At 53.3% G+C, this 13,120-nt stretch overlaps 1 protein-coding gene across 1 annotated transcript in view; it reads right to left on the bottom strand.

Annotated features, from left to right (window-relative positions):
- Positions 1–13,120, bottom strand: part of LOC111157412 (cyclic nucleotide gated channel beta 1) — a 61,118-nt gene that overhangs the window by 17,277 nt on the left and 30,721 nt on the right. The window contains exons 18-24 of the mRNA XM_022518793.1: positions 11,078–11,235; positions 9,872–10,027; positions 8,643–8,851; positions 7,575–7,625; positions 7,223–7,309; positions 5,626–5,690; positions 4,646–4,768 (exon numbers count right to left, since the gene is read on the bottom strand). Coding sequence (XP_022374501.1) covers positions 4,646–4,768; positions 5,626–5,690; positions 7,223–7,309; positions 7,575–7,625; positions 8,643–8,851; positions 9,872–10,027; positions 11,078–11,235 — 849 coding nt within the window. The remainder of the gene's footprint in view (positions 1–4,645; positions 4,769–5,625; positions 5,691–7,222; positions 7,310–7,574; positions 7,626–8,642; positions 8,852–9,871; positions 10,028–11,077; positions 11,236–13,120) is intronic.

Raw genomic sequence — 13,120 nt, forward strand, 5'->3', positions numbered from 1 at the left:
CTACCTTCCCTTTGCCATCCTGGCATGTTGGTTCCCAAAAACCGAAAGCCATGTCTAACTTGGAAGATATCTCAAGGACCACGTTTTCTGACCCTCTCCCCTGCCCATCTCTTTTCCAGATGGGGAAACTGAGGCCCCAGAAGGCAAAGGAAACACTCATGGTCACCAGTGGGCCAGGTCCAGAGCTGGGATTAGAATTCAGGCTGTCATCTGCCTCTCTGAGCCGTCATTCACAGTTGGTAACGCTTCTCCTTGGGTGCACGAACCAGGGAAGGGAGGTATGGGCGTGGGAGATGCCCTAAGCTTATCTCATTATCACAGAGGAGTAAGAGTCCCTCATACATCTGTTCACACCTTCAGGCTTGGCCATCCCAGGGGTGTCAGCAGTGGGTGAGGTCAGCAGGGCTCAAGGACAAGACAATCCCAGCTGGCTTTCCTGTGCCTTCCTATCTTCCTACCTGGGCACACAGGTGGTGTCCGGAGCCTGCCCTGACCCCAATGTCCTGATATACCCACATTTTTGAGGTCCCTGCTCAGCTCCAAAATCAAGACCATCATCCACTGGCAAATCACCCAGTCTGGGGATGACCCCAAGCGGGTCCTCCCCTGGACTCCGTTCACCAGCTAGTTCTGCAGAGTCATAGTTAGAACATGGGCTCTGGACGGGACTGCCTGGGCTCAAACCCAGCTCTGTCACTTCCTAGCCGCCTAATGAGGACAAATTACTAATCTCAGCAAGCTTCGACTTCTTTCTCCTACGGTGGACATGGCACCACAGAGTGATCGTGAGGACAAAATGAGGTAGCAAAAGATGCCTGGGACATGACGGCCTCTCAGCCTTCTCTGTCACTGGTACCTGCCACATGCCTGCGGTTAGGGAACAACAGACTCACCAGTGTCCTCAAGAAGCTTACCATCTAGTGCAGACAGGCAAGAAATCGTGCAAAGAATACTGGGAGGGGGAAGCCCAGAGCTTGTTGGTGAGTTATGTTGGAGGGGGTCTCTGTCTCTGACCACTAGCTGGGAGGCCTGGGCTGGGCGCTGCGCCACCCTGCACCTCATTCACCACCTGGTGCATAGAAATTTCTGAACAACACGCGGCTCCCCCATGAAGCCCCCGTCATACTGTCCCCTGGCCACCAGAGGGCGTGCAAAGCAGCCGTAAGCAGGGACTGAGCTTAGCGGGTGCTCCTGGACCACCCCCCAAACGCTTTCTGATTAAGGAATCTTCTGTTGGCATGGCAGGTCTTAGGGGCCTCCCTGAAGTCTTCTTGTCTTCAATGCTACTGGGTCTGTGGGGACCCCTGCCTGCTCCAATCCAGGCAGAAGCAGAACAGGACCCAGATATGTTAAGAACTTGGGTCCTCAAGCCCCTGGGCCAGAGCGGACTCTCAACAAATGGTCACTATTTTGAAAATGATTATTACCCTTGATATTGGACTTCAGGAGAGATCCTTCACTCTTTGTGCTTTTTTGCAGATACTAGGGCTTCCCTGTAGGATTTCATCTGGAGAAGAGTAGGACTGCCCAAGACAGCATGCCCCTTCCAAGGTTGGCAGAAGGAAGTCCCTGACAGCTCTCCCCTGTCCTCCCTTCCCTGCTTCCCCTTCCACCCCAGGCCTGCCCGTGATGGGGGTGCCAGGCCCAGTCCTCGGACTTGGGTTCTCAGCCTCCTGGGGCACAAACCCCTTTGAGAATCTAAGGAAAGCTAGCCACCTTTTCCTTAGGGAAGCCAGCATGTCCTCAAAATTTAGCTCCAATTTTGGTGGTGGGTGGTGGTGGGACCCCCGTACAACTCTGGATCCTGGCTTAGCAGCCCCTTTCCTGGTATGCTGGTTTCCCCATAAGAATGATCATAGCTGGGGCGCCTGGGTGGCTCAGTGGGTTAAAGCCTCTACCTTCGGCTCGGGTCATGATCCCAGGGTCCTGCTCAGCGGGGAGCCTGCTTCCCCCCTCCCCCCCGTCCCTCTGCCTGCCTCTCTGCCTACTTATGATGTCTGTCTGTCAAATAAATAAATAAAATCTTAAAAAAAAATGGGTTAAAGAATGATCATAGCTCATCACTAACTCTTGTCCAGGCATGACCCGGACACGTTACACACATGAGTTTATCATTCCTCACAAGAAATCTGAATGTACTACTATGCTCAGGCTGGAGAAGGGAAATTGAGTCCCAGAAAGGGGAAGAGCCTCAGCCAAGGTCACAGAGCGAGTTTTAATGAACATCTTCTGTTCTTCCCTGGACTCCTGTCCCTTAAGCCTGTGCCCTGCCTCTCCAGGCTCACACCCCTGACCTGGACCCAGGTACTTAGGCCTCCCTTCCCGCACTGTCCTCCCTCCCCCAGACCACACAAAACCTTTGTCTCTAACTGGTTCATCGCCTTCACCCCTGTCCCTCGAGTCCATCTCTCCTCAACCATCACCAGCAGAGTCACCTTTCTGAGATCCCCCTGGGTCCTGTCATCTTCCTGCTTCCAAGGTATAGAGGCAAGAGGTGAGGGGAGCCGGGCTATCGTTCCATATCCATCTGACATTGAAAAATATGGCAGCCTGCGGGAACTCCCTGTACTTTCCTACCAACTCTTCTGGAAATCTGGAACTGCTCTAAAAAAATAGTGTATTAATTATAAGAATAATAATTTTTTTTTAATCTTAAAAATGTTCTTATTCTTGGCCCAGCAATCCCCCTTTGGGAATTTATCCTGAGGAAACAATCAGGCCAGAGGACAAAGATTCAGATAGAAAGATGTTCACTGCAGCATCACGTGTCAGACTAAGGAACTAGAGACCCTCCAGTGCCCAGGGATGAGGGCATGATTAAATAAACACTGGCCTCTCTCCATGGGGAGGATATCAGTATTGTGGTTTTAAAAAAATTAATGATGGGCAAATATGCACAATATTCTGTTATTCTATATCTCTGTGGGTGACATATTTTTCCACATTTTCACATTTCTAAAGTTGGGATGGATCTTACAAACTACATGTCCATTTACTGTAATATTTCTCTTTTTTTCCAAAAAGCTACATTGACCCAATAATGTGTCATAGAAGAAACTGCATCTTAGAAGAAAGAAATATAGTGAGGAATGTTCCTGATCCTTCTTCAATAATCAGGATAAATAGATATGAAACAAAGAACCGCACAAAAGAACCCCACACTGGCTCCCCATCACCTAGAACCAGATATGAAACAAAGAACAGCAAAATAAAAAAACCCCACACTGGCACCCCATCACCTAGAACCATGCTATCCTGTAAAAATACAATGTGACCAGGATGCCTGGGTGGCTCAGTTGGTTAAGCAGCTGCCTTTGGCTCAGGTCATGATCCCAGAGTCCTGGGATCGAGTCCCGCATCAGGCTCCTTGCTCGGCAGGGAACCTGCTTCTCCCTCTGCCTCTGCCTGCCACTCTGTCCGCCTGTGCTCGCTCTCTTTCTCTCTCTCTCTGACAAATAAATAAACAAAATCTTTTTAAAAAAATATGATGTGACCCACCTATGTAACTTAAAATCTTCCAGTTGTCACATTTTTGCAAAAGCAAAGGAAACAGGTGAAATTAATTTCGATAATGTTTTTTAGCGACCCAAAATATCACCGTTAATATCATTTCAACATGTAACCAATATTTTAGGCGTGAGCAACAAGGCATTTGACATGTTTCTTCATGTCTTCTGAACCTGTGTGTATTTCCCATCTCAGTCATGGTGACTTTTGAGGACTTGGTGGCACCCTGTGGCCAGCGGCCACCGGATTGGTTAGTCCCCGCCACCACACAAGATAGCTCCCAGAGCCTTGACAGTGACGCCATTTTGCAACTCTGCACCTCTCTTCCAGCTGCTCCCTTCCCCAGAGCTTCTCTGTCCCCTTCTTTCTACCTACCAAGGCCAAAATCAAACATGACTTTTTGGAATTGATGGTCCCATGCCCATGCCTCTCCAGCACCAGGCTGAGAACGCAACCATGCTTCCCCAGGTTCAAATCCCAGCTCTGGAAATTATGAGCTAACTATGTGACCTTGGAAAGTGACTTCCCATCTGCTACCCCCTCTGTAAGATGGGAATGATGACAGTGCCCATCTCGAGTGATGACTAGAAGGACTAAGTGAGTTACTGTGTGCAGTACTTAGAGCAGGGCTGGAGCAGAATCAGCGTTCTCTGCTCTAAGTACTCGCTGCTATGATTATAGTAGTACCACCGTCATCGCCACTACTTGAGCATGTCCCACACGTGCGGCAGCTCTCTGGACTGGCAAGTAGGGTTCACCTTGTTTGCCAGCTCCCGCGTGGCTAGCGATGCCTGGGGAGCTATGTTGAGAGGTGTGCTCTGGCCTCCTTCCCACCTGGCCTTGTCCATGGGATAAAGGAGTAGATGCACATGGGAGGTGAATTTGCCAACTCTCCTAGGCTCTAGGAGGCTGAAAGGACCTTTCTAGCAAGTCTTGTTCCTGTTTGTGCCCCCCTCTGCCTGGCACATGCCTGGTGCTCAGGAATGTTAGCTCAGTGAGGACACAGAGATGTGGTCCTCCAACTTCCTCATGTCAGTGGCTCCTTGGGACTACGACAGCCTCAGCAACAGGGCAGCAATGGGACCTCTTTCCGGGACTCTCAGTGAATTACAGCCCCAGGAAGAAGACTGTGGCTCACCCGTTTCCCACGCCGTCGTAAACCCAGTGAGTGGAGCCAATGCCCTGATAGGCTGATGCCCAGTAGTACAGACAAGAGTTCACGTGCAGGCTATAGAGCAGGTAAGCCGTGGTCCTGATCACCCTGCAGTGGAAGGACACGCATGAACACAGTGGCGGAGCAGGTGGCCATGATCTCTCGCCCCAAGGGTAGGGACTGCAGGGAACAAACCCACCTTTACCCACCCGTGACACGTGCCTAGGTCATGCCTCTGTTGGAATGTCACGGTCCGGCCCCACTGCCTGGCAGGATGGACACGTGGCAGACACCTGGCAGGATGGACATCCGGCTGGAGGGACTGCGCCAACCACATGCTTGCTGGAGACTTTGCCAGCTAGGGATGGTGGCGTGTGAATGGCAAGTTGTCAAGGCCAGGGCCTGGGATGGCCCTGAGCCCCATGTGCCGATAGTTCTGGGGGTGTGAAGGACAGCAAAGGACAGCAGGAGCTGTAGCCTTGGAGGGGGCGGGAAGGGACAGACATGTGCAGAGAAGGACCACGTCATGAGAGACGTGGAGAAGCTCTGCCCCTGCCCGTGGCCCAGCTGGGCTTGTGCCCCACTCTCCAGCATTGAGAGAGGGCCCACTGTCCTTCCAATCATGCCCACTGTGATCGAGCAGGATTGAGGGGCCCAGTTCCCTGAGCTGAGATAAAAATGATGCCCGGCTCCGTGGAAATAGCGGTGAGCCGTGCACACGAACTTCTGTGTGCCCTCCTCACAATTGGGGGAAATGGGACATTCCTGGCTCTCTAGAAAAACAAACATCCCTTCAGAGAAGGGCCAGGAAGAGGCCTGGCTTCCGGTAGCACTGGGGCCCATGGGGCCAGAGGAGCTTAAAAGGGGAAGAAATATGAGTAGAGAATGCCTAGTGCTGTTGTTGCCGCAAACAGCCTGTGTTGTGTGTGCGCTCACGTGCGCGTTTGTGTGCATGCGTGTCTCACCTGTAAACATAGGCTTTGCTGAGGATGGCTTCCAGGCGGCTGTTAAACTCGAAGAAGGCCATGTACTGGGAGGAAGAGCAAAGCATCAGAACGGCCCACCACCCGTGGCGTGTGGTGTTAGCCTCCCCTGGGCCCCAGCCCGGACGGCTCCTTCTGCAACGCCCCCCAGAGGAGGCTGGACAGTGAGTGTCCAACATCAGAGGTCTGGAGCCCTCTGAGGGGTGGGGGCCAGAAACTCCCTTTATCAATCCATGGGAAACCGTGACCTGTCTTCCCCTAGAAACTACGCCTAGTCCTCTTCTCACAGTTTGCATATGTGTGGGGGGCTCCCAGAAACCTCCCAAAGCCTATCATGACATTTTCAGGGGTGACACTTCTCAGGTTAAGAACCCTGTTTGCAACATTTGCTTATGACGGAAACCATCTGATATAGAAACAGCACCCCTACCGCCCCTTACTTAGATCCCAAAGGCTTGTTTTTATAATAAAAGCGTGATAGTAGCTTCTCTTCTTTACTGAGCACCTTTGACGGCCGCGCTTTCTATTCATGACTTTCTTGCTAATTTACACGTGAGGTACGTGGTACCATTCTCCCTTTACAGAGAGGACACGGGCACTTCGTGACATTGAGGCAGCTGCCCAAAGCACACAGCTGCTAAGTGGCAGAGGCAGGATTCGATCCCAGAGCATACTCAAAGTGGCCACACGGCACACGTGTTGTGAACATTGGAGAATGACCGTGGGGGAAATTCCCCGAGCCATGAGCTGGTCATCCTCCAAGGGGTCCTCCTGAAATCCCTCCAGAGTTTACATGGGATGCAGGGCTCCAAGTTTTGTCCTGAGTCATGCTAAACACCAGGTATGAATCCCATCACTATGGGCGGGGCGGGGGGTGTAAAACTCGGCTTGTGGATCCACAGTTGGTCTGCCAGGAAATCCCACTTGGGGGATTCCAAGAGCTCCAACTGGCTGTCAACCCTGGTCACACTAAACGGACCACTGCCTGGTCTCTCCTTTACACTGTGTCACCTTCACTGGGACACTGGCTCTGCCCCAGTGGCAGGAGGGACGACTGTCATGACACCAAGTAGCGATGAACAATGAGACAGGTATTAGGCTGCACGTCCAAATCTATTCTGGGTACTTCCCGGCTCCTGTGACCTTGAGCAAGTCACCCAAGGTTTTCAAGCCTCGGTGTCCCCATCTTTGAGATGCAGACAATCATAAAGCAGAAGTCCCTCTCTTGTGTTTCTGTAATGACTGAAGGCACAGACAGTGGAGGCATACTGCCTAGGTTCAAATCCGACTCTATTCCTTCTGACCTGTGTGACCTAGGGCAAGTTACTTAACCTCTCTGGTAAAATGCTGGTACTACCAACACTTGTAGGGTTGAAGACTATGTACTTATTAAGCTTCTGGAACAAATCCCTAACACACAGCACAGTAAAGAAGCTCTAACACTTTCAGGGAATTTCCCATCCCCTCTGGGGCCACCCTGACGCCCCGCCCGGCCCCGCTCCCCAGTGCTGCTCAGGGGGGACATCATGATGCTAGTGCAGAGCACAGGAGAGCTGAAGGCCCTGGACGGGAAGCCTACCTTCAAACAGCGGGGCAAGCGCAGGAGGGGATTCACACCAAACTTCAGGTAGAGCAAGTCCAAGGGCAGGAGGCAGAGCATGTCCATCTGAAATCCCCGTGGGACACCGCAGTGTATAAAACAGGCAGCCCCAGGGGGTTGGGGGCTGGGGGAATGATAGGGTCTCTACCTTGGGCGGAGGGGTGAGGTCAGAATGCACCCAGAGGGGCAGAGAGCCTTGTACCCACAAACCTCCCCGTGCCTAGCAGTGGGATTCTGGTGGGATTCACATCACATTGGCCCCGAATCACCCAGAGTCCCCAGCCACACCTCCCTTCAAGGCGCGGCGGAAGCTTGTAACCTTGGTACACACCTTAAAGCGGCGAGATTTCAGGTAGTTATTGCGCATCTCCTTCTTGTCGGTCTGAAAGAAATGGAATGCTGACTGTGAGATGGCCCGCGAGCTTCATTCCTGACCCCAGGGGAGCCGCCTGGACAGCCCTGCAGAGTTTCCACCTTCTTATCAGAGGAACAGCCTCAGGGGGGCAGCTGAGCTTTGGGGAGAGAAAGCCTTAGGGTCCACAGGTCTGCAAGAGGGGAGGGTAGACCTCCCGGAGAGTGGGAAGTGGTCCAAGGTCACCCAGCTAGATTCCGACTTCCTGGCTGGGGAGTCAATATTAGGGTCGTTCTCCTAGCACATGGGTCTTAACCGGACCCTTTGTAACCTGGTTTTCCGAGGAAACGGCTGCTGCTCTCATCAGGCTGGGTAAAGAGGCTGCCCAGGGAATTCTGTTTCCTCTAAATTGTTCTAGAGACACAACAAGTGCCCGCCTGCACACAGAGGAGCAGCCCCCCGCCAGGGTGACATTTGGGAAAGTGACCTGCACAGAGATACAAGGACTGGGCCCTCTGCCTTCGCCAAGTCAAAATAAGGATTCAGTTTCCTCCCCGGGGAGTGGGGCCTGACCAGGGCACAGGGTCTCACACTGGTCCAGGCAGTGTGTTCTTTGCAGGACCCCCAGGAAATGTTGCTCACCATGCGGAAGGGCTCTGCGGACATCATCTCAATCCCCCCTCCCTGCAATGCTATGAGGTGGGAACAATGAGTTCCCCCATTTTAGGATGACAAAACAGAGGCTCAGAGGGGGCCTGCAGAGCTATCAGTGGTAGAGCTGGGATTTGAACCAGGTCGGTCTGACGGTCGTTCCCTGGCCCACTTTCCCTCTTTAGGTCCACTTGGTGGTCCAGGAACTCCTTCACCCATGATCAGGGTTTGGTGTGTGTAATTTGAACAATCATGGGTGCACGTCCCCGAGACCTTGTTCAATCGTCTCGTCTATCACAGCAGCAGCCCAGGTCGGGCTCCCGAAGGTCCTGCTGCGCCACCCCACCCCCCCCCCCCCCCCGGCCACAGGTCCCCCTCCCCCTGCCCGGGCCTCACAATGATGTCTCCCCCTCTGACAAACTGCAGGCGCATCTGGAACACAATGATGTCCAGGAGGTAGACGAGGTCGCACACATAGTCCATCAGCAACCACAGGTGGACGTTGTCCGGCGTCTGGTAGGGGAAGGCCCAGCGCACGGGAATCAGCCAGCAGTTCCAGTTCCAGGCCAGCACCACGAAGAACAGCCACAGGATGTACATCAGGTCTGTGGGGGAGCCAGGGGGCGGGACTGTTCTAGAACGTCGGTCGGAGGAGGGCTCCTCGCAGGAGCATCAGGGGAGGGCGTCCTTCTTTCCACGAGTCTATTCCTAGATGTGGCACTTCTGTAAGTGGGGTAGGCACGTGTGTGCGTGAGCCTGTGTGCCTGCGTGTGTGTGAGTCTGCCTGTGTGCCTGCGTGTGTGCGTGTGCCTGTGTGTGTGTGTAAAACTATCTCTGATTTAAAAATAAATCACTGTCAGGCCCTAATAAACCAGAATACTCAGCGGGGGGATGGGGGTGTATTAGATAATAGGCAGCTAACTAGAAAACACATTCGCTCTCATTCTCATTGAAATATTTCCAAAAATGTATTTCCTGCTTTAGTAAATACACAACAGTAAATAATGCCTGGAAGATGGGTACAGACAGGTGGGTGGGTGCATGGATGGAAGTCGTGGGTCACGTGGTCATTTTAGAGACCCAGTGGACACCAGGATTGGCATCCTGTTCCCCCACGACTTCTTGTGTGACCACAGGAACGTCTCTCTCTGGCACCTACCCTGCTCCCCAGGGAAGGCACAAGGCGAGGTCAGCTAAGAAAGGCTGGGAGCTTCATAAACTGTAAAGTGCTGTGCCCATAGAAAGGGTTGTCATTGCCAAGGATGAGAACATGGGCTAAATAAAAGCAAAGTGAGAGGAATTCACTTTAGATGTCAGAAGAATCTCTGCCCTTCTCTGCTCAGAGCAGCAGCTCCAGGAAGGGGCCCTCGAGAGCAGAGTAGAAGGCAGACTAGGGCAAGAGTCAGGGTAGGGCTCCTAGTCTGCCACCAACTAGTCGTGCCTCGGTTTCCCTCTCTGTCAGGTGAGGGTGATGGTAGGTTCCTATTCAGGGGCTTTGCTTGTTTGCTTCTGGAGCTCGCTCGCTCTCCCCCGCCCACCCACCCCTGGCTCCTCTCACTGGGCCCTCTGCCCTCACACAGCACACGGTGGCAGCAGTGGCTGGCCCGGTCCCACCCAGGACTCACTGGTCAGAGGGTCGATGCTCTGCGGAAACCGGTAGGACTTCCAGGGGCGGCGCTTGAACTTGCAGCAGAGCATGTCGCAATAGTGCTCCTCCTCGCTCTGCCCGGCCTCAGCCGCATTCTCTTCCGGGGCCGGTTCCGGGGCTTTCTTGGCTGGGGCTGCAGGAGGACATGGGGGACCATCTGAGAGGCTCCAGAAAGAGGGCAACCAACCACAGACTCTGGACCTGGAGCCGCAGGGATCCTGGCGGCCCCCCCATCCCCTGCTGTCAGCTCTGCGTGCGGAAGCCCGGGTGCTGTCCACGGCAAAGCCCACAGCACCCGGCCGGATAATCTTACCAGCTGCCAGGCTGAAGCTGCTTCTCAGGGATGGCCCAGAATGAAGTGTTTCTGGGCAAGTTAGGCGTTTTCAGAAGTCTGTTTGTGCATCTGTGTTTGGACCCCCTTGGTTCTCTTTGGAGGGCTAGGGGCGTTTCGTACCCCAGAACCCCACCCCCAAGAGCCAGAAACCAGGGAAACCTTGCTCTGGGTTTTTCAGAGCAGAAAACTGAACTCCTTCATCTCTGAAATGAGACACTGAAGGAGACCAAGCCTCCCTGTGCATTGAAGGTGATGGCGTTGGTGACCTAGGCATTGACTTCTGTAGGTTCAGTATGACTGTGTTTCTAGCTTTAGGACTGTGGATCCAAGCCCTGCTAGGTCTGTTGTTAGCGCCCTGAGCTCGAAGGTACAGTCCTCCTTTGGAAAGACCTGGAAAACCTCCCTGACAAGAGAGCATTTCTCTCATTTCCTCCTGGAACCTGGAAAGCACAAAACTTTGAGGAAGCTCCATGAGACTATTGCAAATGAGGCCTCCAAAAAATAAGACTGAAAAGAAAAGTGGGGGGTGACACCATCTGTGTATAAGGCCATGAGATCCCACCCAGGCTGGACCACCTGCCTGCCAGTGGGAAAGGGCCAGAAGGGTGGAGGAGGAAGTACTTGCCCTGTGCGGGGGTGGGGGAGCCAAACCCAATTGGATCATCAGTCACAACTTTGACCTTATTCCCTCCCCTGGTTCCATAGCTAAAGCTGTACATACAGGACCCAAAAATCCAGACAGTGGGGAGCACCCTGACCATTTCCTTGGGGGTACCCTCACCATGAGCTTACAAGGGGCTCTAGGGGACCCATTTCTGGCAGGTTGAACCATCCCAGCTCTGGGCTTACAGGGCTTCGGGCTCTCCTCATCGGAGGTGACGTCAGGGTCGATGAGCTTCTCCTTCACCTTCTCTGTCCGCTCCTTGAAAAGCTTCACCAGCTCCTGCAGCCGGTCGTTGATGATGGCGCTGTTCCGGCTGGCCACCGAGGCTGCACGATCCTGGCCACTGTGGACACACCTGATGCTGAGCGGGCTGGATGGAAAGGGACCCCCATGCCCCTGGGCAACAGCCGAGCAGCCTCTCTATCCCACCCGGCCCCAAGGAGGCAAAAGCTGCCCCAGTTTCCTTCTGACACCAGAAACATCAAACCCACTTTAATAGCTCCTAGGAGGAAATTCAGTCTGAGGCTCACACCTGGGTGCCCAGCTTTTAGAGAATGTACCACACAGGATCTGATTCCGATGGGCGGTTCTGAGAAAACTTTGATCCCACTTGTGATTTAGGGGGAAACTCTTGGAACTCGGGTCAGGACGGTTAGCCCCAGTTTGGGGTTCCCAGGAGATTGGCGTCTGGGACAGATCAAAGAGGGGACAGGGCTATGCTTTTGGCTCAGGAAATAGTTGATGGGAAAAAAACAGTGCAGATCCATTCCATATCCTTTTAACTTCTAGGAATTTAAACTGTCTGTACTAGCAGCAAGAGAGACAGATGGACAGAGAGATGGACAGAGAGAGAATGAATGGGAGTCTGCCCGAGGCGCCGGTCAGCCTGGGGCAAGCACTCTGGGTGGGCTGAGACAGGCCGCAAATCAGCTGTCCTCTGCGTGGCGTCCTTCTGACCATCATGCTGAGCTGAGTGCAATCCTAGTGTTTTCACATCTATCTGTTTTCTGACATGGGGGCACCGGCAATCAAGTCCCCTAGTCCCCGGGTGCTCACCTGACGAGGCAGCTGGGGACCAGCAGCATGGGGACCCCCCAAAAAAAGGGCACACAGGTATGCGGAGACGCAAACTGCTTGCCCACATCCGCTCCCGCCCGTGGGGAGTGGTCGCTGGGGCGCAGAGTCCCCGTGAGGGCGGCCAGGCGGGCTCCCCCAAGAAGAACACGAGCGGACTTGCTGTGTGCATCTCTGGACCCCCTGTCTGGCATTCTCTCCATCTAGGGCTGACCCGCAGGGCCTCAGAAGCCACACACAGGTAGCACAGCTGCTGCCACCAGGGTCCCTAAATGACTGCCTGGAGGAGAACCCACCACTGACCTGAAACAGGTGTCTGGTGACATGATTATGATAAATGAGACATTGTGTTGCTTAAGCCACTGCATCTGTGGGCTCTAATTGTTATAGCAGCTGAACCCACCTCGCTAATGTATGGGTCCCCGCGCTGAACTCCTTAAGAGGCTTCAAGGGTAATTTTTATTATTATAACTGATTCCTGCCCTGTTTTCTGGTACTAAACTCTGACCCTGTCCTTACCCTACTGCATAAGATGGAATTGCACTGTATATTCACATGGACCAGTGAACTATGGGTGAGGTTTGGATTTTTTTTTCTTTCTCTTTTAACTTTTCTGAACTTTCCACAGCTCCCTAAAACATATTCCATAAAATTATGCGGGGGGGGGGGGGGGGGAAGGCTGGCAGGAAAGCCCAGTGCCTCCTGTGGCCCCTCTAGAAGCTGAGGCTGGGAATAGGATGGGGATCCCAGGCCAGAGCCTGGGGCCGGGGGATTCACCATCAGCCAGGCATCCCAGACTCTTCCAGAAAACATCTTCTATTGGCCCAGCCCTTGGAATAGTTAGATGTCACAGACCCAGGTCCCAGTGCCCTCACTGTGGCCTCTAAACACTGTCCCACAGACCAGTTTATAATCAGAATCAGCTGGAGGCTTGTAAAGATGTCAGTCCCCCAGGGCCCACTGTCTGAGCTTCTGGGTCTGGGCTAGGAGCTGGGAATCTGTATTTTTTTTTTAAAGATTTTATTTTATTATTTATTTGACAGACAGAGACCACAAGTAGGCAGAGAGGCAGGCAGAGAGAAATGGGGGGGAAGCAGGATCCCTGCCGAGCAAAGAGCCCAATGCCGGGCCTGATCCCAGGACCCTGAGATCAT

This window comes from Enhydra lutris, unplaced genomic scaffold (genome assembly GCF_002288905.1).
Source record: "Enhydra lutris kenyoni isolate GAN:26980312 unplaced genomic scaffold, ASM228890v2 scaffoldscaffold54, whole genome shotgun sequence".
NCBI lineage: Eukaryota > Metazoa > Chordata > Mammalia > Carnivora > Mustelidae > Enhydra > Enhydra lutris.